Source organism: Toxotes jaculatrix, chromosome 7, assembly GCF_017976425.1.
Source record: "Toxotes jaculatrix isolate fToxJac2 chromosome 7, fToxJac2.pri, whole genome shotgun sequence".
In the NCBI taxonomy this organism is placed as follows: Eukaryota; Metazoa; Chordata; class Actinopteri; family Toxotidae; genus Toxotes; species Toxotes jaculatrix.
In genome coordinates, this window is record NC_054400.1 from 24,815,923 (window position 1) to 24,841,226 (window position 25,304).

General features: G+C 41.0%; 1 protein-coding gene across 3 annotated transcripts; it reads left to right on the forward strand.

The window, feature by feature from the left end:
* Positions 1 to 24,859, forward strand: slc4a5a (solute carrier family 4 member 5a). Of its 3 annotated transcripts, none has more exons than XM_041041600.1 (23): positions 1 to 68; positions 1,003 to 1,163; positions 2,770 to 2,928; positions 3,434 to 3,532; positions 4,437 to 4,492; positions 6,674 to 6,831; positions 6,942 to 7,029; positions 9,102 to 9,256; positions 9,618 to 9,746; positions 10,449 to 10,623; positions 12,442 to 12,575; positions 13,363 to 13,634; positions 15,328 to 15,362; positions 15,756 to 15,947; positions 17,406 to 17,519; positions 18,200 to 18,361; positions 18,653 to 18,831; positions 19,038 to 19,110; positions 20,054 to 20,122; positions 20,721 to 20,894; positions 21,297 to 21,470; positions 21,567 to 21,625; positions 24,666 to 24,859. In XM_041041600.1, the coding sequence occupies exons 1-23, from the start codon at positions 16 to 18 to the stop codon at positions 24,829 to 24,831; spliced, it is 3,036 nt and encodes a 1,011-aa protein (XP_040897534.1). In that variant the 5' UTR covers positions 1 to 15; the 3' UTR covers positions 24,832 to 24,859. The 3 variants fall into 3 exon arrangements, with proteins under 3 accessions (XP_040897534.1, XP_040897532.1, XP_040897533.1); XM_041041598.1 differs by having other exon boundaries at positions 2,770 to 2,922; positions 3,422 to 3,532; XM_041041599.1 differs by having other exon boundaries at positions 2,770 to 2,922; positions 3,443 to 3,532; positions 15,334 to 15,362.
* Positions 24,860 to 25,304: the final 445 nt, after the last annotated feature.

The window sequence follows — 25,304 nt, forward strand, 5'->3', positions numbered from 1 at the left end:
ACGCTCTTCACTGAGATGGACACTCTACAGAGAGAAGGAGATGAGCTGGAGTGGAAGGAGTCTGCCAGGTGAATGGCTGCACTCATCAAACACACACATTCAGGCACAGTCACGCTTCTGACAAACTCTCAAAAATAAGCTGGAACTGGTTTGATGCTGTTTTGCTTTAAGATTTAAATCTGGAACATATGCAGTCAACAAACTTCAGCCTTGTCAAATACATGTCAGTAGATGGAACTCAGAAACAAGTTTAAATATAAGGCATAGACTGTTTTCACAGACATTTTTATTTGGCAAACACAAGTGAACACAATAATTATGGTGGTCCATTCCATTTCAGTGTTCAGTGTCCAGAGTCACAGTGTTGTGTTGACTGAGGCAATTAAATGTGATAGAGCCGTGATTAACATTACTGGTTCCACCTGTACTTCTACTGCTTTGACAAGTCAAAATGTCGACTCTGAAAAAGGCTTTATGCCACTATAAAATGAAGCATTGTTTTGCAACTGCTTGAATAATGTCTCATCCCAAATTTATTCAGGAACTGATTTTCTGGGACAGAAATTTGATGTTTCCAGGGGAACTGTCATGTTTGGGTTTTTTTTTTTTTTCAGATTAACAACTGGATGTCATGTAAAGAACAAGAGCAACTCAGACCAAGGAGCTAAAAAAGATCAAACTGAGTTCAAAACAAGGACAGAAGAGTTAGACAGTTTTTGTGCTGGAAAAACTCATTAAAGTGTTTATTTAACATGCTTCAGTACAAAGGCAGCTGATGGGCAGCACAGTGTTCACAGTGAACCAATGTTTGTGATACTTTCTATAAACACCCTGCGTCACAGTCATACAATGTCATGCCTGGGAGCTGCCAACTCGAACCACAGGTTTCTACTAAGCAGTGGGCAGCACCAGCAGAGGTGAAGATCAGAGCTCAAAGACATCTGGACAGTTATGTATTCCTTACCTGTTTGTCTTTCTCTCTGCGTGTTTTTCTGCCCTCAGGTGGGTGAAGTTCGAAGAGAAGGTGGAGGAGGGAGGAGAGAGGTGGAGTAAACCCCACGTGTCCACATTGTCCCTGCACAGTCTTTTTGAGCTCAGGACATGTCTCCAGACGGGAACAGTGCTGCTGGACCTGGACGGCTACTCACTGCCGCAAATAATTGGTAAGATTTGAAGGACTTTCTGTTGCAATATATGTGTAGCCATATATTATTATTAGTAGTAGTAGTAGTAGTAGTAGTAGTAGTAGTAGTAGTATTGTAGGAACTGGATACTAGGCTCATTTGAATGAAAGTTGCACACCTGGCACATATGCCAAAGGAGTTTTCCGGCTTCCAGGTTTGCTTACACATAGTGCTCCTCTTGCAAATGGACATTAGTGTTTTCTCTGCTAGCAGGTCATAATGCAATGCGTAAAAAAACTACCTTGTTTGCAATTCTAAGTACCTTGTCAACAGTTGTACAGTTTTACTCTTTCATAAAGAAAGCAGGGGATTTTTCTGTTGCAATACTTCCCATGGCCACTGGGGGAAATTGGTAGCAAGACTGAGTGGCAGCACTGTATCCAGGTCTATATACATTCACAATAGGAAACCAAACTGTTCCCTCTTTAGTGGTGAACTGCATAGGAAGCTGTTCTTAGGTTATCCCAAAGCTGAATTTTCAATTTTCTGATAAAAAAAAACCAAAAGTGCAATACAGGAAATTGATGTGAACGTCTTTGTTCTGTGCTCCCGTGCACAGACTGGAAGTGACATCAACAAACCTTGTACCATTTTTAGTGAGTCGTTACACACCTGTACTTCCTCAGAATAATCATGAGTTGTGAGTGATTTAGCCTGGGTGTGCTTTGTAAATGACACACATAAACTCAGTTATTGTTATTGGGTGCAGCTGTGTTTTCCCTGCTGTGATTCTTTCCTATACAAAAACAACAAAAATAAGTACTGTCACAGTTTTACATGTTAGACAGTTTGAACAGTTGTGTTATTTCTGTTTAATTTTAGCCTGTAACCAAACTTAACAAAAATGATGCTGTTGTGTCATTATGGCCATTGGTATCATGGTGTATATTTCTGACTTATCACAAATCCCAGCGTTTATTTATCTGCTCAAAATTCAATTGACTACCAACTAAACTAGGGACCAAACGAGGACACACCTTCATGGTTCCTTTGCTCACTTGCTACAGTAACTAGTTCACTAACCAGCAGAGCTGTTTTTAGTAAGGCAGTGTTTAGATAGATAGATAGATAGATATACTTTATTGATCCCCTAAGGGAAATTGTTAGCTACAGCTACTGCTACTACTACAGAAGGCTAACCTGCATTTATAAAGCTAAACTGTATGAGGTCATTTATTACTACTTTATGGATATCCCTGTGCTTTAACAGCCTCTTTTGACTGTCCCTGTTGTTAAATTCTGAAACATTTACAAAGAGTATGCCGACTCATGCTTTCAGCACTTTCCCCGCACTACTTGCGCTATGTAAAAACGGAAGCCACAGATGCATTAGTATGGAGTGGTCAATAAATCATTTAGACAATCATTAGAAAAAGAATCAATGGCAACAGTTACAGTGACCTTATAACTCAATTTTCCATTCCCTGGACAAGTGGAGTACTTTCAGGCCAATACAATGCATGTAAAGTTATGAACTACTATACACTATATGGACTTTATATATCTGTATACTATAATGTATCACATGGCAAAAAACTACAATATTGTGGTTTTTCATATTTTCTCATGTAACATCCTTTTCAAGATGACATCATTGAGAGACAGATAGAGGAGGGCATGCTGTCCCCTGATCTGAGAGACAAGATCAGTTTTGTCCTGCTGAGGAAACATCGACACCAGACCAAGAAGCCAATCCACCGCTCGCTAGCTGACATCGGCAAGTCCAGCTCCTCGACCAGTGAGTGTCTCTGTCTGTAGCTATCGGAAATTGTCACCTAGTTTTATCCAAAAACTACACGATGGGACCAATATTCCCTTGAGTTTGATAGTTCATTGAAGAGGAGGTTGTAGTGGTGAATGGCGCTCTGACGTATCTTATTTCCATGAATAATAAGACTACATACAAGGTTAGACAACATGAATTATGACATGTCATTACATGAAATAAGAGTGTGCATCCTGGAGACAAAGCAATTTCTTTTCTTTATCAGTGATTGGTCCATTCTGGTTCCACATATGATTGTTCATTATGCATATATTTGACTCACTTGGTAAACGAATGAATTCACTGCTGAAGTCAACAAGGCTCATATGCTCCACAGGGACTGTATGAATGTTTGATGAGTTAATTACCACTGTGGCATTTCCTCATCCCATCTCATAGATAAATCATAAAGCATCACCGCGAACCACTCCGTTGCTGTTTGTGTCTTTTTCTGCTTCCCTTCCCTTGCCAGATCGTAATGTAGGGCCCCGAGGTGGACCAGGACCAGGGCCAGTGTCCAACTTTAACCGATCCACAGAAGACCTCCGAATGAAACAGCAGTCTGCCAGCTATGGCCGCCTGCGTGAGTGACTGTCTGTGGCTTCTTGGTCTCGGGTTTCAGCTCACATGCATAACTCTCGCTCTCTCTCTCCTTCATTTACACATACATTATTCATGCATATTAATCCCGTCCCTCTCTATCTTCAAGAATCTCTTGAAGAGTCTTGTTCGATGGAAAATCCTCTGAAACAGCACTTCAACCATTGCAGACCCCTAAGACTCCTAATGACACCCAGGCTATGGACTTCTACACAGTGACTCTTAAATCACACTGTTACTGGCGCCTCCTTACTTTTTTACTCAAAAACCAGTATCAGCCAGATTTCTTTGTTAAAGTGACCCCTCTATACTTGGAATGCTGGTCTCAGTGAGGATGACTAACCACTTCACCACCTGTTCTCCACCACACAAGATGCTTTTTAACTGACCTCAGTTTCTAAGCGTTATGGCTGCTCAGGTCCTCAAAACTCAGTGTCACTGTCTTTTGTGATGAAACAACCTATTAGAAGCAACAAATCATGATTCAGTGGATATGCATGGAGCAAGACAAGATATCAATCTCAGCAAATAAGTGTGATAAAACTGTTATCTTTGAGTTTTCCTAGAGCTTTCTTATCTTCAACTACCATCTTAAAACCAAGCAAGTGATTTGTGCAGAAACTTGTGTTTTGGATCAGAAGGAACAATTTCACTCTTTTCGCTTTTTTTGTTCAAAGTTTTGAACTGAAAGCATTATTCCCTGTCTGCTAAGTCATACAATGCATGTAATTTAATCAACACATCACTGTAACAGTTGTATTGGATTGAATTAGACAGGCGTACAAAATAAAGTGACCACTGAGTATATGCTGTAGGTAACACTGACAGAGCTTAAATGAGCTAAAGCATGTGGCACATAATTAAGATGTTGCTGTTTTGCCTTCCAGGTCATGCTCAGAGTAGGAGTATGAATGATATTGCAGATACTCCCAGCACAGACCAGGTGAGTCATTACTGTGACTAGCACATCCTTTACATATATAAACATTAGATACTGATGTTGAAAAAGTAAAAAAACAAACAAACAAACATAAACATGAAATATTGACATTTTTTTCTATTAGTGCAGCTTTAGTATTATATACCAGAGTATTTCAGATGGCCAGATTTATGTTCCTGTCTTTTTTTTAATAGCAAAATGTCTGTTTATCTGCATGAAAGCTATATCTGGAGTATATACTCATTTTCCACTTTGCTGCTTTCCATTATTGGCACGATTACCTATCTCATGTCTCAGTAAGGCATTGTATTGTGTTGAATTGATGTCTCACTGGAGTGGTGAGAGCTTGCTCTGTCCTAAGTGTCATCCATCTTTCATTGCATTTGCCAGTGAAGGTGACAGCTAGTGATGGAGGAAGCGTGCAAACACATAACTCACTCATTATTGTGGCCGATACAATAATATGGCTTAAACCCGGTGACGCATGCTAGAACAGTTGCAAGGGCGTGCTGTTGTTGCCCGGATTAGGCTACTGGGCTTTTAAACAGACAGGTCAGGATTAAGTGTCATTCAAAGCAATGACCAACATATAAAAATAAATGAATGAGAATTTGTTTAGCAGTGAGGGATGTGGACTATGAACTTTATTTGTTAGTGCAACTATGAGGACAAGTACTGGTTGTCCAGTTCCAAGTACCCCAGTTATGAGTGGTTGGCTGGATGTTCAAATTGTATTTACAGGCCTACAGTAGGTCACATGTGACCACGGACAAGTGACAGTTTGTTACTGTGTGTGTGTGTGTGTGTGTGTGTGTGTGTGTGTGTGTGTGTGTGTGTGTGTGTGTGTGTGTGTGTGTGTGTGTGTGTGCGTGTATGTGTGCATGTGTGTCTGTGTCAATATCGAGCTGGCACCAGGAAAAACATGGATCTCATTGTGGAGTCCGCGTGCTTGGCCCTCACATGTAGCCACAGATTCGGGCTGTGGGTTATTGGCAAGGCTCTCCATTATTGAGTGTTATTGTGCTGCCGTCCAATTTCCTGCCACACCTTTACATGCAATCAGACAGGTCAGGTTAGCTTGCCATCCCCTCTTTCTCTGACACAGCTGTGTCTGTTTTGCCTCTCTGATTGGTTCTTCTGGAGGTTTAAAATAATCATGGGACAACACTCGATTGTTATTTTGCAGATGTCTGCTGATCTAATGATGCTCTTCCAGACTTTTCTAACATGTTTTGAGAGACTGTCGGTAAAAAATAAGATGAAACTTGTAGATACAAAAGAATACACACATGTAGAGCCACAACTAACAGTTATTTTCACGATAAGTCAACTGCCTAATTGTTTCCTTGATTGACTGATTAATCTTTTTTTTCTTTAAAATGTCTGAAAATAGCAAAAATTGCCCATAACTTCTGTGAGCCTATGGTGATAATTAAAGAGCACAGGCTGGGAGGTCCCAGACACAGACAGGCTGATGCAGTGAAGGAGCTTTAATGAAAGTAAACAGGTCTAGAGGCAGACAGGTGGATTAACAGACAGGTGAGTTCCACATACAGGTAGCAAGTATGCAAAGAAACATGAGGGAACATAAACAGATGAATCGACAAGGAACTGGTGAAAAGGGCAAGTTTAAATACAGGCTTGGGGGATGAAGGAACAGGGATCAGGTGTGTGAGTGGGGAAGGGAAACTCAGGTGATTGCAAATGTGGAACAGGTGAGCAAGTGGAATTGTGGTTACCAGGTAGACAGATGGAGAACAGCAAATCTGAGATGAGGGGGAGAACATGAAGTGAGAAGTGAGTAAGGGAAGGAGACGGGAGGCTGAGGAGGACTGAGAAGCAGACTGTGACAGCTTGTTTTGTTTTATTGCTGTAGTATATTCACTTTACCAAGTCATATGACAAAGAAAAGCTACAAGTCCTCACACTGAAATGATTAATTGATTATCTAATTAGTTTGCAATTAATTTTCTGTCTAATGGTCTCTAAAAGCACATAAATTAGAACACATGACGCAAAAGTAATAAATACAAGAGAAAAGAGTAGGCTGCAAAGGACAAGAGGAGAGAATATGAAACATGAATATACCAAAAGCTGTGAAATATCATACAGGATTAGCACAAACTCTACGACCATAAGATGAAGTCTCACCATGTTCTCTCTTTGTCCCTCCATTTTCTGTAGCTGAAAAATAAATTCATGAAGAAGATCCCCAGAGATGCAGAGGCATCCAACGTCTTGGTGGGTGAAGTGGATTTCCTCAACAAACCCTTTGTAGCCTTTGTCCGCCTGGCCCAAGCCACAACACTAGGAGGTCTAACTGAGGTCCCTGTTCCCACCAGGTAAAATGATCAGCAATGTCTGTTTCTTCTTCACCTTGAATCAACAAAGTCCTTTTCACAGACCCCTGCCATCCCTGCACATACCTCACATTTGTCTCATCACTGTACAGATTCCTGTTTATTCTGCTGGGACCCCAGGGAAAGGCCAAGTCGTATAATGAGATAGGCCGAGCTATAGCGACCCTCATGGTGGATGACGTAAGTATCTCTGGTGTTTGAAAAATGTTCACATGACATGCCTTCTTTGTTAGACAGCACACGCTGACACTGATAATGTCTCAGTAAACCTGTAGAAGGACAAAGTGTAATGTCCTGTAAAGGCAGTGAGCTGCAGTTGAAGTTGAAATGTATGCAGCGTGTGTGGTTAGTGCGTCAGCCTGCCCATCCACTGGGACGCCCACTGTTGTGTTTTAATTACATCTGGAAATGATTGTGATTGATGAGCATCAGTTAGGAGCAGGGTTTCTGTCAGGATGATGAGACACCCATGGTTTGCTAATGGGAGAGATGTACTGGCTGCTGACTGCAGTTATAGCTGTTACTGCTCCCTACATCACTAAACACTAATGTGCAGATTTAGAAGCAGAGGAAGCAGTGAATAAAGAGGCTGTTATTTCAAACGGAACTTGCTTAAGTTTAGGAACAACTGTAGTATGTTCACCAGCCACAATGAAACACTGACAGTAAGGTTGTGGTTGGTAATTTGAAGTTGACCTCAATTATAATCTGGCATCTTAATAGGAGTTAAATCTTTCCTGTTACACTCCAGAGTGTAAGTCAAGAGCAGAACATTTTCATAATGTGATGCTGAAGTACAGTTTTTCATTCTGTTTTTAAAAAACATTGCAAAGATTTGGTCAGTTCACACTGGCAAGGCTCTGTGGATGTCCATGTCAGCTGGTTGATTGGTGGGCCCACCACTTATCTCAATAACTCTTGCCATGTTACTGACATTCAGGGTACCCAGAGAATGTCTCCTAATAACTCTGCTGTTCCTCTCACCTCTCCTCCAGCACCACCATGAGTTTGACAGTTGTGGTTTTGAGCAAAACATCTTCACAACTACCAAATAAATTGACGAGAAATCTGGTGCAGGCCTTCATGTCCTCTTCAGAATGAACTGTGGAAACTGTAGTACTAACTTTGGTGATACCTTAACTATCTACACAGCACCATCATCAGCTGACAAACATTATTTGCCCAGTATTTTGGTGTTTATGTCAAGTGATGACATTCCCCTCAGACTCAGCTCTACTTTGTGTTCAGTGTGTAAAATGTTAAGTTGGTGAACATGGCAAATATAATATCTGCAGAATTTAAGCATGTAAACATTATCATTGTGCTCTGACATTAGCATTTAGCTCGAGCACAGCCTAACAGAGCTGCTAGCATGGCTGTAGACTCTTGTTTGTTGTTTTAGTCGGGCCCCATGCAAATATTTCCTCATCTGTTCAATGACAACATGCTTGCTGGGTTTATTTGAGTGTTCACTCTGTCTGTATGTGACTGCAAAGACGCAGGGAGCCAAAGACTGTAACACTGACTTTAATCGTAAACTATTTGTCTTATTAATTGGTTTAAGTTTTTGTGTTTACTATATTATATAACATACAGGAGGCTGAGACAACCTATAAAATCCACTTGCAGTTATTAACTAGATTTGAGTCAATCTAGAAACTTGGCAGTTTAGAGTATAAGGCTCCAGTACATTCAGTGATTGTTCTACAGACAAAAATCAAGTTAGACTGTTTGTGTGGGAGAGAGAAAATCAATGAAGGTCCCTCCCACCACCCTTAGGAAAAATGCTTCTGTCTTCCCCAGGCTGCAAACACCTGCTGCTTTTAATTTGAAAATGTTTCACTCTGATCTTTAGTTCGTGCTTTTATTTTGGTCTACATTCCCAGTGACCTAAGGTCTGTGCAGCATATATTGACCAGTTACAAAACTAGAACTGGACCAAAGCCCAAGTCATTGCCAATTAGAATCTTTGATTTTTTTTTTTCTTTATTATGCTCCTGTGCACTTTACTCAGTGTTTCCAGGGCATGATTAGTTAGTGACTGACAGTTGTTTTTGAGTGCAATCCAACTGGGGTCAAAATGTCAATGTAGCTTCCACAGTTTATGTTTAACAAGTCTCCAGAGGCCACCAGGGAGGATGGGAAAGAGTCCCAGATCCCAGTTATTAGAGCAGTACATACTGATCACTATCACCATGATATAAGCCAAATGAAATGGTAAAATTCTCTCCCTTTATCTCTCTCCCTCCCAGCTCTTCAGTGATGTAGCCTACAAGGCCAGAGATCGGGAGGACCTCATCGCAGGCATAGATGAGTTTTTGGATGAAGTAATTGTGCTTCCACCTGGAGAATGGGATCCCAAAATCCGTATTGAGCCGCCGAAGAAAGTCCCCTCAGCTGACAAAAGGTTGAAGTTTTACCATCCACCTCAGTAATGCACATAAATCTCTCAGGTTCTCTATCTGTGACACAAAGAGTAATGTGCCCACAACAATTGTGTGAGGTTAAACCTTTACCAAAATCAACTTGTTTTATCAAAGGTTTAGACTTGTAGCAAAATAAATTGTTTCCTGAATGAAACCCACAGATTAGAGATTAATGCAGGTTGGAATAAAGCTCCTATGTTGCAACCATCAGCCAAAGCTTGCAGGGTTGAAAAGCCCCTGAAACAGCAGTTACAACATCATGGGGTACCCCTTCAATAAACACAAAATGAATAGATGCATCCAGTATTTGGTTCCATCACACAGTATGTATCTCTTCTGCAGGAAGTCAGTGTTTTCCTTGAATGAACTGGGACAGATGAATGGCACAGCTGGGGGAGGAGGAGGCCTGGCTGAGGATGAGGAGATGCCAGCGCAACACGAACTCGGAGAGGAGCTGGCATTCACTGGACGGTAGGTAGTCCAAGCCGCATGGCAAACTGCTGAGAGGTTTGGATCCAGTTTAACCTGACTGTGGCATATGGAAAGGAAATTTGAATATGAATGAATCCAAATTTGGCAAAGTGGATAAATTGTCTGGGTACAAAGTCAACTCCCCAAAAGATGCAGAAGCTCCCTAATGAGAACTTTTTAACTGGGGATACAAAGATTAATCTGTGGTCAAGTTGGCAGTTTCAAATTGCCAGTTTCAGCTGTGCCTAAAACAACAAAATCAACAAAACCAAATATTCCACCCCCTTGTTTTGATTTACAGCAGGAAATGTACAATAAAATGAGATTTAAAATTTACCTTTACCTCGATCGAATACATTCTTTTCCAGCTTGATAATTGTGGAAATTTTAAAAAATCAATCTTGAAAGTGAAGGTTTCGTTCCTGAGCAATGTCTGTTTCATATTGTCAAAGTGAAAATACAATAAAGGGGTACTTTTTTAAAGTTGCCAAAAGTCTTACAATGTGAAAACACTGACCTTTTCTGCCTACGTGCTTGTCTAAATATCTCTGTAAATCACTGTTACAAGTATCCCATCCACTCATGGGGAATGTAGGGCTGAGATACTCTCCACTCTCCTGCTTTAGAGAAAGTGATATGTGTCATGCAGAGAAGTGGATTGTGTGAAGCATCCTAACCACTGTGTTTGTGAATGTCTAATAGCTTCTGTGGGGGGCTGTACCTGGACATAAAACGGAAATTGCCGTGGCTGCCTAGTGATTTCTACGAGGGTTTCCACATTCAGTCCATCTCTGCTGTTCTCTTCATCTACTTGGGCTGCATCACCAATGCCATCACCTTCGGTGGCCTGCTGGGAGACGCTACAGACAATTACCAGGTAGAACAGAGTGGCAAACTCATGCAAGAGAACAAGTCAGTTTATTTTAGTAAATTTAGGTAACCTGATTTATTTAAAAACACACACATTTAACAGAGAGGGTTCCATAAATGCTGTAGCGCTGTGTCTCTCCAGCTTTACAACATCGCAGAACGTTTCATAGCATTTTCAAGAATCTTGATATGATGGTGTGATAATAAAGTAGATTAACAGAACTTTTTCCAAAAGATGCAAAAACCATGACAATCACTTGATTCTGGATTTGGATTTGTTATTTCTCACGTTGTGACTGATTTTGTTCAGGATCATTTTTTAATATATAAAACTGCACTTCATAGAAAGCAAATTATAATAGAAGAAATTGTTCTTTTGAAGTCAAGTTAGTCTGTTAGCAGCTGATTAGCTTAGCTTTGTATAAAGAGCCAACCTGCACCTCCAAAGCTTACTGATTAACATGTTGTTGTTTATGTATGTATGTTTAATACATACAAAAAACAGAAGTTTATCGGAGTTCATGTGTGGAACTACTTCCTGGAGTCTTGTTGACACCATGAGGTTGCCCATCAAGATGCAGAGATTTTTGACCACTTATGGCCAAGATATAATCCAGAACATTAACACCCATAACCTGCAACTTTTTTTTTTTTACTGTTCTTTTGATTTTTATAGACTAAAGAAAGAAATATAACATCTTAATGAGTGAGCGCTAGAGGTGCCAGTAGGTGGATATTGTGACCTTTGGATAAAGCGCAGCAAGCTGTTTCCCCCTGCTTCCCAGTCTTTGTGCTGAGCTAAGCTAACCAGCTGCTGCCTGCACTCTTATAGACTGAGATCGATGTTCTCATCTAGCTCTTGGCAAGAAAGCAAACAAGTATTTTTCCTAAAATGCGGAACTATTGCTTTAACATTGCCTAAAAACAGGGAAATGCAGTTACAACAGAAATAATTTCAGATGACACAACTGTGATATTATTGCACCTGAAAGTTACAGAACAGTGCATTCATATTTCTTTTATGTAAGATGGGTGTGCATGTCGCACACAGATGAATCCAGGGGCAAAACATGCCTAGATTATCTACTGAGGCTGAGTCACATTCACATTTAACATGACTGGAAAGTCTTTGACAGTGAACCAAATATAAACACAGGCAAGTAGCAGCTCTAGATTAAAATCAGCTGGTGTGAGCCCAGGAAGTGCAAGTGTAATTTGTGTGTCATATTTATCAGGTTAGCTAAGATATATTGTCAGTCTTTAACCATACGCAGCATGTTTGTCACTGTTTTTTTTCTGTTTAACTTAGTTTGTCTTGAATCAAATAATCTACTTCAGGATGTCAATTTCCTTTATTTGCCATTCATTCTCTAATGTGAACTTCTTGGCTTCATAAATAAGTCTCAGGGGCCACTGCCCTGTGAGGTTTAGTGCATTGTGGATTTACACCAGATCAGGTTTCTGTTTTTTTTTATTCATTGGTACCTTTGCACCTACACAAACCTTTAAACACACATACATGCAGAAACACAGGAGTCAATTCAGATAAGTGCTTTGACTGCTCCCCCGTCACTTTGAAATACAACATCTTGACCCTCGGTCTGATGTTAAATGCACTCACACACAGCAACCACTCCCACCTTACACCCACCAACACACACACACACACATGCACCACTCCCACCATGCACCAGCTACTTTCAGCTGCATTTTCATTTTGCAGCAGCCTGGTTGGGGAATCTCTTTCCACAACTGCCCCTTGTTCCTCTCTCCATGCCTGTGTAGACTAACCTTTCTGTGACTCCACACCCCACTCTTTCAACAGGGTGTGATGGAGAGTTTCCTGGGTACAGCTCTGGCTGGCTCTGTCTTCTGTCTTTTCAGCGGCCAGCCCCTCATCATCCTCAGCTCCACTGGACCCATCCTCATCTTTGAAAAGCTCCTGTTTGAATTTAGCAAGTGAGCTTCTTTAGAACCAAGTGATCCTGATCCTGCAGCAGACCTATATAATGAGAATACTAAAGGACACCCTCTTTAATGTCAACTAGAATATTGTTGGATAACCTCATTACGGAGAAAAACATCTGAACATTTTTCTCTGTAGTCTATGACCCCTCTTCATTATGTTGATGATTTGCGTTCACTTCTATTCAGAGTGAAGAGTTTACCTTTGAAATGCTACGTTTCTCTCAAACTGTGCTAATCAGTTTTTCAAGTGTTTATTTCATTTCAGGCTTGAATTTAAAACACATTCACTTCTCTTATTTGTTGGCCATGTTATCCAGATGAAAACAGGAGAAGGTCTAATTGGGTTCTGATTTTTTTCACCTCAAGGCTATAACTTTGAAGTTTAAAGATGGTTAAATAAAGACATTCCCACCAGCAACGATGAGTCAAACTACTTGTCAAATAAAATTTTTACCCTCTGCTGTAATGAGAACCACACTGTTAATTACTTGTGCTCACACTTTATTTACGACATTTTGGTCTTCAGATCTTCAGCAGATAAAATCTGACATACATGTATGCTGACATACAGTGGGGTCCAAAAGTCTGTCTATATAAAAAAAATGAAACGCATAGCATACATACTTCCAGCTTGGTGACTAATTCACAACAAATTACTGTTCTAATGTTCTCTTTCTATCAAGTTACTACATTTGTGAAATCTTTTTACCTTATCAATATGTTCACTTTCTAAATGCAGGTAATCTAAGTCACATTCTCTTGCTTCTCACTCCCAAAGGAATAACGGCATAGATTACATGGAGCTGCGTCTGTGGATCGGCATCCACTCCTGCCTGCAGTGTTTTATCCTGGTAGCCACTGATGCCAGTTACATCATCAAGTACATGACGCGCTTCACTGAGGAGGGCTTCTCCAGCCTCATCTCCTTCATCTTCATCTCTGACGCCATCAAGAAGATGGTGGGCTCCTTCAAATACTACCCCATCAACACTGACTTCAAGCCGGACTACGTCACCACTTACAAGTGCGAGTGCCTGGCCCCAGACCCGAGTGAGTTCACCCCTTGACTCAGGGACATATCCACAAGGAGGAGGTGTGGCTACAAGTGGCTCTTGTTGGGCTCAGTAGACATCACGGGCAGGCTGTAGAGGAGAGTAAAATCACCCACCTCTATTCATTTTTCACAACCCTTTATTGCAGAGAAATTTTCTCCCACTCTTCATGATATAAAAGCATAGTCATAGAGTCATAGAGTGTCTGCTATTTCAGGAATTTACATTAGAAGGTGTGTTTTTTTGTTTTTTTTTTTAAAGCTGTGCTAAGCAGTGATTTTATCTTAAAGAACAATTATCTTATCAGCCTAAGTAAAAAATATAGTGCTGGAACAAAGAGGAGGATCCCAGTCGTATTAGTGAAGTGTAGTATCATTCTTCCATCCATCCATCCATAAGTTTTCCATCCATTTGCTTTCTTTGAGTCTGGTCACGGTGGCAGCCGCGTGATCTCATTCTTTCAATCACTTCCCAAAGCTTATGACCATAGGTGAGGGTTGGAACTTAGACTGACTCTTAAATTGAGAGCTTTGTCTTCCAGCTCAGCTCCCTCTTCACCACAATGATCTGATACAATGCCTGCACTATGGCTAGTGCTGTACCAATCCACCTATCAGTCTCACACTCCATTAACCCTCAGTTGTGAACAAGACCCTGAGATACTTAAACTCCTTCATTAGAGGCAGCAACTCACTCCCGACCTGAAGGGAGCAACCTACCGTTTTCTGGCAGAGAACCATATCCACACACTTGGAGGTGCTGACTCTCACCCACGCTTCCACGCAGATTGGAATCTACATTGTTCTTTATGGATTTGAGGTTCGACAATCAGCCTCCTTTCCAGCACCCTGGCATATGTTTTCCCAGCAAAGCTGAACAGCACACTGTTAATTTATGGGGGGTATAACAACACCCCCATAATCGTAGCACCACCTTCTAGTCCTTCTTTTTAAATATGAGAACCATTACACTGGTCTGCAGCATCTCAGGGCAGATCTCATCCACATCTGGTGCCTTGCTGCTGAGGACTACCTCACAGTGTCTTCTGCCAGAGATAGGAGGCTGCAAAGTCTGCCTCCTCCTCCTCCGGGGACAAGTTCAGGAGTTCCTCAAAATGTTTATTTCCACTGACGATATACCCAGATAATACCCGAGTGCTGCTTTCCCTTCTTGAGTTTTTTCTTTTGAGAACTTCGCTGAGGCCAAATGAAAGTCCTTCTCGAATATGTCAGATATCTGTATCACTTGGGCTGTTGCTGCTGTCTATGATGATTACCAGGATGTTGATTACTCATTTAAACTATTGTTCGTGGGGCTTAGTGTAATTCAAACTTTAGATTCCTTTATTGTACAAATTCCAAGATACCCACTAATCTGTTTACTATTTTTGAAAAATGGCAGTGATTTGCAGTAATGGACACTGATTTCTGTAACTGATTTGTCTCTTGTTTGTTTTTGCCATGCACAAACAATTTGGCTGCCGTCTCTTGCAAGTGAGTACCTCTTTGTTTGTTTGCATGGGCCTTGGCGTGCTCTCTGCAATGTCCAGCAGCTGGATTCTCATTATGTTTTTGCATTTCTTTTTCTTTCCCTTTTGTTTTCCTCCTCACCACCTATTCATTTTCTGTCTCATTACCTCCCGTCTCTCTTCCATTCATAAACAGTGGCTGCAATGATCTTCAATGGTTTAGTTCCAGTGCCAGATAACAGCTCTAGTGTCTCTGGGGTAAGTGCTTGTTTTCATTCGATTTTTCATTTTTTTGTCTCGTTTTTGGTGCATTGTATTTCAAACTGGCTGTTTAAAGAGTTGATAACACGTCAGCTTTTGTAGAAATAATTTCAGGGGGTGTTTTGAAGTCTAAATGACAACATTGTTAGAAAAGATTAAAATAATTTGTTTACAGCTAACTCTGGTATGTACTCTGCACTCTGTCTGACTTTTGTTTGTTTCTCACCATCTATCCCGTCAACGTCTCACTCTCCTCCGTGGATTATAACTTCACATCCGCACCGACAATTTTCACTCTGTCTGTGTTTACAATTTCCTCTGTCTTTGTCAAAACACTTCACTCTTCTTCATCCTCTCCTGTATCCCCACCACTGCCACCCACCATCCCAGTTGAATGTGACAGCTCTGGACTGGAGCCAGCTCAGCAAGAAGGAGTGTCTGAAGTACGGAGGCTCTCTGGTGGGAAAGTCCTGCAAGTATGTCCCCGATCTGGCCCTCATGTCCTTCATCCTCTTCTTTGGCACCTACTCCATGACCGTCTCTCTCAAGAAGTTCAAGTTCAGCCGCTACTTCCCCACCAAGGTGACAAAACTATTTGTTCATCTATGATGTGTCTTTTTAGTAAGATCCAAAGCAATTACTGGAGAAATGACAGGAACCCTGTGAAACTTTATTGTTAAAGCACAAAAGTTATATTTAGTGTCTCTCACTGAAACGTATTAGGCAACATGCAATGGATTCTTATCCTAAATCTTACTTTTTCTGTGAGCTTTGCTCTTACCAAGTTGGACAAACTAAAGCCCTGTAACGCCTCAAATTCTTCATGTCTCACGTGTTTCAATCTGATGAAATCCACATGTTTTATCATTAGCATAATCAATACCCCAAATTGGTATACAAAGTGTCCGGCTTTAATCCATTTGTTGGCAAAGTTTTATTTATAAATCTACCCAGGAGGAAAAAGAGAAGCCACGGTAGTTCATGCTTTGCTATCAGAAGTTAGCAGACACCAACATAACAAATTTAGCAGTGTCAATAGTCATGTTAGAGAAACCAAAACAATTAGAAAGTATTACTACCACTAAAGACATGTCATCAGAACAGTTCTGTACAGTGCCAGAAACAAAGAATGAATAGTCTGACACAAAGTTAGCTTCCTTAAAACATGTTGCTAAAGCAGAGAGGTCCATAGATGAGAGGTGATGTGAATATTCTGTCGGGTGTTGGAACAGAGGATGTTCCCCTGTAAAGAAACCTGTATGAAACCTTGAGACAGCTTCCTAAAACACCAGTAAAATCCAAAAAGAAAAAGAATTGTAAAATTTATCAGTAAATACGCTTCTTTGCTGTTACTGCCGCCAACTGATGATCACTGGAATGGCAGGGATGTTGCTCATGTCCTTGTAGTGGTGCATGACTGTTAAAACGTTGCTCCATAGCACTACTAGTGGTCAAAACCTCCACAGGGTACCTTGAATTTGAATTTAACTGCATATAGAGAACGCATAATGAGGACTGACATGCCAAAGGGCAAATATACATAATAATTAAAACAACAGTGTAATATGTACCAGAAATTAAAAGTCTCTAAAAGTGTGTTTAAGTGTTTTAAAGGATTGAACTCTCAGCATTTGCTCTACACTGGTCAGTGAACAGCTGTTAATGCTAAGGCTGGCAATGTAGCAATATCAAAAATGTACATATATCAACTTTAATGTAGCACATTGGCTTCATGTTGATTTTATAGCCATTTTAGTACAATCCCCTCAGGCCCAACACAGCACTGCTGCTCACATCTGTCCTGTGTCTGATCTCACAGGAAGTGGTTAGTCAAACAGACAGAAAAAAGTTGATCACTTCTTTTTCCAGACGTAAGGATTATTTTTAACTCAAGTGAAGCCAGACATAGCTCAGCCTCTTCAATATTTATGAGTTGCCTCCTATCAGACGTGGTCTCTCCTTTCAGTTCTGCAAAGAAATGCTTTTGTTTCTCATTCAAACTGTTTTTTTTTGTTTGTTTCTCTCTGTCCGTGGCACCAGCTGAGGAAACTCATCAGTGACTTCTCTATCTTCATGTCCATAATGACGTTTGTGGGGCTTGATATGTTGATGGGACTCAAAACTCCCAAACTAATTGTCCCAACAGAGTTTAAGGTATAGCAAATCATTTTCAAATTACAATCTCATTCAGAAGTAAGATAACAACTCCGAAACATTAGCTGTTAGTATTTTCTTGGTTGACAAAAAATTCTTTCCCAGAATGGATTATACAGCGTATGTGCTTTAAAGGCATTATTCACCATGTTTTGGAAATATTCTTATTCCCTTTGTTACTGAGAGTTAGATGAGACGATTTATACTACTTTAATATTTGTCTGCTCAAAATGAAACTGCACCCAGGTGGTGATTAGCTTGGCTTAAGACAGAAAACAGGAGGAAACAGTCTAGTCTGGCTCTGTCTTAAGGTTAAAAAAAAAAAAATTAATCTTCCAACCAGCATTTCTAAAGCTCAAGCTTGAGGTTCTACCAGGCTTATGTGCTGGGCAGTTAGTTTCTTAGTCCAGAGCTCTGATTGTCTGCAGGCTTGTTGCTGTTTTGTGCAAATTAGACAAATGAGATGTAACATGTTAACTGATGATCTTTGGAGGTGGTGACAGGTGGATTTTGTTCCTCAGAACAGAGCCAGTTTAGCTGTTAGGCTAAACAGAGATTGGAGATTGCTCTGATTAAAATGTCTTGTAACGATCTTATTCTGTAAAACTTGTTCATGTTCTACTGTGGAAATGAATTGCTCAGCTGTTGTGGACATGACATGGGCTCTCCTCTCCCATTAGCCAACTCGACCTGACCGCGGCTGGGTGGTGATGCCATTTGGAAAGAACCCATGGTGGGTGTATCTGGCCAGCTTTGTCCCTGCCCTCCTTGTTACCATCCTCATCTTCATGGACCAGCAGATCAGTGCTGTCATTGTTAACCGCAAGGAGAACAAACTTAAGGTAGGTCTGCCACTGCTGTATATTGCTGAAGAAATACAAAATCAATCCATCATCAAAAACTCATATCAACTCAGAATTAGACCTTAAATTTGTAAATTAATGGATACTGAACATTTATTATTGTTATAAAGTGATATTAGCGCTTGGTTTAATGAACTGAGCAATAAAATGTATTACTTACAGAAAAAAAAACATGACAGCCAGAGTAATATTTAAAAGAAGTCTGTCAGCCCGAGCTCATAAGGTGTTATTGTTTTTACTAAAATGATCTGTGGCTGGTTTCCCCGGCAGAAAGGCTGCGGCTACCACCTGGACCTGTTCTGGGTTGGTGTCCTGATGGCTACCTGCTCTTTCTTGGGCCTGCCCTGGTACGTCGCTGCCACCGTCATCTCCATCGCCCACATCGACTCTCTGAAGATGGAGAGCGCGTCGAGTGCTCCTGGAGAGCAGCCTCAGTTCCTCGGTGTCAGGTTGGTCCACAGTAAAATAAAATCTACCAAACACAAAAATAAACAGAAAACCATAACTTGGGAAATAATCCCTTCAGGCTGTCGTTGGCAATATCACAGTATGAGAGAAATCCTTTGGTAAGTCCTTTGTTGTTGAAATAGAGCAAAGCCTTGTGAAATTGACTTGACAGTCTCTTGTGTATATTTCATCAATGTCCAATATACAGAGAACAGAGAGTGACAGGCATTTTGGTGTTTGTTCTAACTGGAGTCTCCATCTTCCTCGCTCCAGTACTTAAGGTATGAAGTACATGGTGTGTTTGTTCTGTTTTTTGTTGTTGTTGTTGTTTTGGTTTTATTCCCTGTGCTGTTTTCTATTGCTTGTAATCAGGAGGGCTCAGATTTTTCACTGCTTAAGACTGACAGGTTTAAAACCTGTACAAACCTCTGCTGAAAATATATCTGATCATTTTTCATATCATCTTCAGCTAGTAGTCAGAGCTGATCCTCTGCAAAGTCACAGTAACCTAGCTATTATAATTAAACTTGCCAGAGCTGCACATGCTACCTGCTGTCTAGCCGACTAATTAGCTAAGCTGTTATGAAAAACTGGATTATTACTCAGCATCAACGTAAAGAGCCAGTGTTAACGGCAGCAGCTAGCTGGATAATTAGTTAAAGCTACAACAGCATGTTCTTTATCTGTGGTCACACTGACCAACAGAAGATGACTAAAACTACTAACACTGGCTCTTCTTCTTCAGGGACCACGTGATTGGCTGAATGACGTTATGAATTAAAATGTAACTCAAAATGAAAGTGTGATTTAAAAAAAAGTAAATGAAAATAAAATTATGCTTTGGAAAATACATGTAAAATAAATGTGACAGTGTGACACCGGAATGAGAAAGTGGTCTCAGACTTCTGGATCCTTCTGTATATGATGAATATAAACATGAGGTTAATCTACTAAAACTGTGATTGTGAAAATAAGGACAGTTAAATAACATTTCTCTTGTGAATTGAGTTCTAAATATTTATTAAATAATTTCAGAGTTTGTTTTTTTCTGTTTTACAATTTGTTTGTTGGACCATTTATTCGATAATCACTCCTTTATTTGTTTAATATTGAGCACCCTGGGGCTCCACACATTACCACCTGTAGTGTTGGCAGACTAGAAACTTAAACATTGCTAACTGTGTAAATATCTTACATGCTATCTGTCCTTCCTGTTGCCTGTAGTTCATCCCCATGCCTGTGCTGTACGGTGTCTTCCTCTACATGGGTGTAGCCTCACTCAGTGGGATCCAGGTATGCTGTGAGTCAGCTGCTGATGTTATTTATCATAATAAATTGAGTTATTGTGGTTGGACATCTTACTTATTGCATTTCTGACAGCAGGCGGGAAGCAGCTTGTTCAGAGCTGCCAAGCAAACAAATAAGCAGCAGGCAGACATGATCCGTAGTGTCCACACAGGCCACAGAGACAGCAGAATCACATGACCCCCCCCAAAAAAAAGAAAAAAAAAAATCTCAGGAGACTTTGTTATAAGCCTCTGAGGTGGATATATAAACATAAACTGCACCTGTACTGACTGTGTCTAATGTTCTGATGACCAGGTGTGTCATTACAATAACCAATACCTTAAGTAATAATTTTACACAATGCATTTAGATGAGTTCAGAAACCTATAGCTCAGGGCTTGGAGAGTCTGTGCTGGAGCAGGTGCTCCTCAGTAACTTTCCTCCGACTCATTGCACAATCAAGCGGAGCTGTGACGCACACAGATCTCCCCTAAATAATCTGGAATGAATCATTCATATCATAGGTCTGCATGTAGTTAACCTGTGCCGCTCAGACTTTATGCTCTTCTCTTCAACCTGCCCCTTGTCTCATCGTCCTCCACAGTTCTGGGACCGAATTAAGTTGTACATGATGCCATCCAAGCACCAGCCAGACTTCTCTTACCTCCGTCATGTCCCTCTGAGGAGAGTACACCTGTTCACGCTGATCCAGATCACCTGTCTGGCTGTGCTCTGGATCCTCAAATCCACCTTCTTGGCCATCATCTTCCCTGTTATGGTATGTGATAAGACAGACTTTCATTTTGGTTTTGAGGGATCCTGTGTTGTTGTTACTGTGGGTGGAAGAGGACGAGCAGCTGATCTTTCAACTAATTTTTCTCATTCAGAAAGAGAAATAATCTGTCTTGTAGGGATCTAAGCAGCATTTTCAGATGAGCTATCCATATGGAAATTAGTTGTTAGAATGTTAGTGAATGCAAAGAGGCTTAATGTAAATTTTAAAGACATTTAGAGAGGAAGTGATTTGATTTCACTGTGCATACCAGTGATTCATGTTCATGTCATCTACAAATACCATCCAGCTAAATCATATTCAGACCATAACTGGGCTATGAGATGAATGTTTACAGGAGTTAAACCAAGGCCTGTGTGTCTGTGTATCTCTGTGCCAAACCTTTAGATCTTGGGTCTGATGGTGGTCCGAAAGATGCTGGACATGGTCTTCTCCCAGCACGACCTGGCCTGGCTGGACGACCTCCTGCCTGAGAAAGAGAAGAAGAAGAAGGATGACGACAAGAAGAAGAGGAAGGAGAAGGAGAAAAAGAAGCCCAAACCAGACGACAGTGAGGAAGAGGTGAGAAACTCGAGCTTCTACTGCCCCCTATAGGAATAATGTGTCATGACACACGTTTCTGATGATAGGTGTCTTTCTGTGTGTGCTTCCACACAGGACAAGTACCACCCCTACTCCAACCACTCACCCAGCTCAGAGTCAGACTTGGATCGCAGGTACTGTGTCCTAAAACTGCACATCCCCTACAAAGATCTCGTATATCCCGATGTTGCAGAGTCTCAGTGGGGAGCGCACTGCCGGCCTGCTGCCACACGCAGTGCTCTTTAACACACAAATATACACAAACACACAGAAGCCACAAGGTCCCTATTACACAGACTCAGTTAGACACCTAGTGTGGTCCTGTATGCACGTGAATGTTCAGTCATGCATCATAAATGTGGATAAGTTAAAGGGCCAATTGACAAAAATAACAAGAAAACATTTTCTCCGTCACATCTTGTTGTAACTTTCTGTCAGTATAGTAGTTTTATCTCAGTCCAGTAACATATGTGGAATAAATAATTATATGACTGTAGCATCTAGGTTCTGACTCTATTACTATAACAGCAATCATACGCTCCCACCCTGTAGGTTCACTTCCTGCAGCTGGATGCTGAGCGGTATGTCAGCAGGCATAGTGGTAAAAACAGGAGCGTGTTTAGTACAGAGTCTTGATTAAAAGGATGCTTTGGATATATGCCACAGTGTGAATATTGTGCCAGTGTAGCAGAGCCTGGAGTTGACTGCACTAACATGCACACTTCACTATATTAGCCCAGGTTTTCAGGTGTTTGAGATTTCTGCCTCCACCCAAATACAGCGGAGGTGATTGAATTTTGATTGTGTCGCTCTCAGCAATGGAAAAATACATTTTACATTAAAGAGCAGCAGCTCCTTCCAGACACAGCATTCCTCCCTACATAATCCACAGAACACATGCTATGTGCCAGGAACATAAGGGAGTGGACCCAAACACAGACACCCAAGACAGATGGATACAGACAATGTCCTTTATTAAACTCAAAATAGCTGGCAGAGCCCATGGCCAGGAAACAAGCTAAAACAAGTAAAAATCATCCAAGGTGGAGTAAAACAGAAACAGAAACTCAAATCCAAAACTACTTACCTATGAGTGGAACAGAGTAACACGGGGAAAACCACAGGGAAACAGAAGACAAATCCAAGGAGGTAACACAGGCAAGGGCAAGACGGCAGGTGCAAACATGGGTACGGACACAGACAAACTGACAAGGGGACGGGGGAACAATGAGGCATATATGCACAGGGGTAATGGGCAACAACTTCCTTGGGGGCTGATCGTGTCAAGTGGTTCCAGTGTGAACTGTTCCCAGTAAGGTCTTCAGAGTAACCAGTACACTGTTTTTGGAAAGACACATTGGTGTGGAATTTTTTTTAAAATGCCATTATTCTGTGCTGGGAGCACCGCAACCTAAATTCCATTCGCCTGCATTGTAATGTGGTGGCAGCAGAAAACTACGAGACAGAAATCTCAAAAACATTGGCAAATAAAACCTTTACAAAACATTCAAACCTTTAAAAATATGGACAAAACAACACATTTGAATTGAATAGCTTTTCAATAGCTTCAAACAGTTGAATGATCACAGCAAATTTTAGCCTGTTACTACAATCTGACACCTGTCCTGTACCAGGGTAGATACAGTAGCATTAAAATAGCCCTTAAAGCCCCTTACTCTGTTATGGTGTATTATCTTATGCTGATTAGCTCCATTGTGTTGTGGACTGTATTGATTACCTCTAAATTATTTTATTTCATTACACAAGGATGTTCCCCTTCAGACAGATTATTTACATGTAATATTGTGCCCACAGTCCAGTTTCCTCTTAATGTCATGTCTGGGCTCAGTTTCCTCTCCATGCACTTTAAGGCAATGCAGATCACTGTGTTATTATTAACTGTATAATCCAGCTGCTGCTCTTCCTGTGTCATGTGCTAAATGTCTAACAGTCTGTGCACTGCGCTGCCCTTTGTACGCACAACTCAGCCAACTGTAATTCTTCATTCATGTCCATAGTGAAAAATTTCAGAAGGCAGTGACTGAGAGGTGGAGGGTCGATGAATTGAAATGCATGCTGTACAGTTTGCTCAGTGTCTCAGAGTCACTGATCAAGGTTCTTTGTGTAGATTAACGTGGAATTTAAATAGATGAACAAAAATAATGTCTGGTATATTAAGTCGTGTGTTGTATATCTAGCGCATATTTATTAATAAACCTATTGTAGGCTGGTTTGTATACGACTGTATGATCATCCATGAGCAACAAGCATCATTGTTTTGGTTGTTTCTTTTTCCTTCATGTGCTGAATCTCTTTAGTGAATCAACCACACCTGCATGTGAATTGTAGCCTGACCCTAGCTTCCTGCTCTCTGAGCTGCCCTCACCTGGAACCACAGCAGTTTCAATGGAAGTGTTTTGCATCAAAAGTGCAGCCTTTGCTTCATTTTGCTAAACATTTAAGCATACATATGTTGACTTTTTTAAAAAAATTTTCAAACTTTCCCATCATGTCTGCATTGCTTTGAAAGAGGCATGGTTTGGAATGGACAGTGTAACTGATTAATATGAAGGATAGATGGAGGAAAATTACAGTTTGACTGTATCTTACTGAAAGATTTATGCATACCTAGAGAACATTTGTGTCACCAAACCCTCCAAACTCAATTTGTTCCTTTAGAAAAATGTGGTCTTAATATAAAGTCAAGATTTACTGTTTCAGTAGCTGCATCTCATTTTATTGATTATATAAATGTCTTTTACTCAGTTTTGGCGTCACAGCTACATCAGTCTCTTCCTGTACAGCTGTGAAAAATACACAAAGTTTATTTGGAGTGAGTTCTCCATTGAAATGTTAAAAATGACTCGCATGTAAAGGGCCACAACAAACTGATTCCCATGTTCACGGTACAAAATCTGTCCTAGCCTCGAAGTTACCTGTCCCTGTCACCAGTCCCAGTCCATAAGGCACCATAAGGCATTGTGGCTACAGAGAACCACCACAGCAGCTCATTTAACTCATTCGTTCATCTTCTCTTGTTTATCACTGACATGAGCTGCTGTAGCGTTTGGCAGGAGTCATGATGCCTCATGGCTGAGTCCCTCCGCCCTCCCCAGTAGCCCCTCTGTATTTGGCTGTGGGTGCGTATGGTAACTGGAGCTTGCCCTTCCTCAGCATCACCCTCCACCTGAAGATCTCCTGCCCGTCGTCTCCGGCCATGCCTATGGGCCAAGGGATGGCCTGTCCCGTGCCCCAGGTCAAGATCGAGATGGAGTCGGACTACGACTCAGACATCGACCGCCATCGGCCCCGCGACATGAGCAGTGAGACCACGTTGTAAAGCCGAGACGTGATGTCTTGTTGACAGAACAACACACAACATTATGTGGGCAGACTGCTGAGTGCAGTCAGCGCCGACCCACAGACAGTACCAGGTGGCACAGACCGACAGTGTGGACACTGACACCTGAACAGACTGGCTGAAATGGGACTGATACTGTCAGTGCAGTTGGAGAAGTTTTAGATGCATCTGCATTTAAACTGGTACATTTCTGACAGGTTTCACTCTAACTAGTGTATTAAAAACTGTTTTTATTTACTTGGATGATGTAAATGGCCCTAATCACAGAGGAAATATTTATCTGTATAGAAAAATATATTTGATGTGAAAACATGTATTATTAATACTAGCTATATATTCATATTGTGCTGTTATTGTAATTACTCCAAATGTGAGCTAATCTTGAAATCAGTACGATGCCAAAACTTACTGTACAATAACTTCACATCGACCTGTGTGTACAGAGATTGGTT

Bases quoted from the DNA above. Each gene is read 5' to 3' on its own strand.
- slc4a5a (XM_041041598.1), top strand. From the start codon at position 16: ATGGACACTCTACAGAGAGAAGGAGATGAGCTGGAGTGGAAGGAGTCT. The intron at 18,832-19,037 runs GTTGGTCCACAG...TCCAATATACAG, and splicing joins CCTCAGTTCCTCGGTGTCAG to AGAACAGAGAGTGACAGGCA. The intron at 19,111-20,053 runs GTATGAAGTACA...TGTTGCCTGTAG, and splicing joins TCCTCGCTCCAGTACTTAAG to TTCATCCCCATGCCTGTGCT.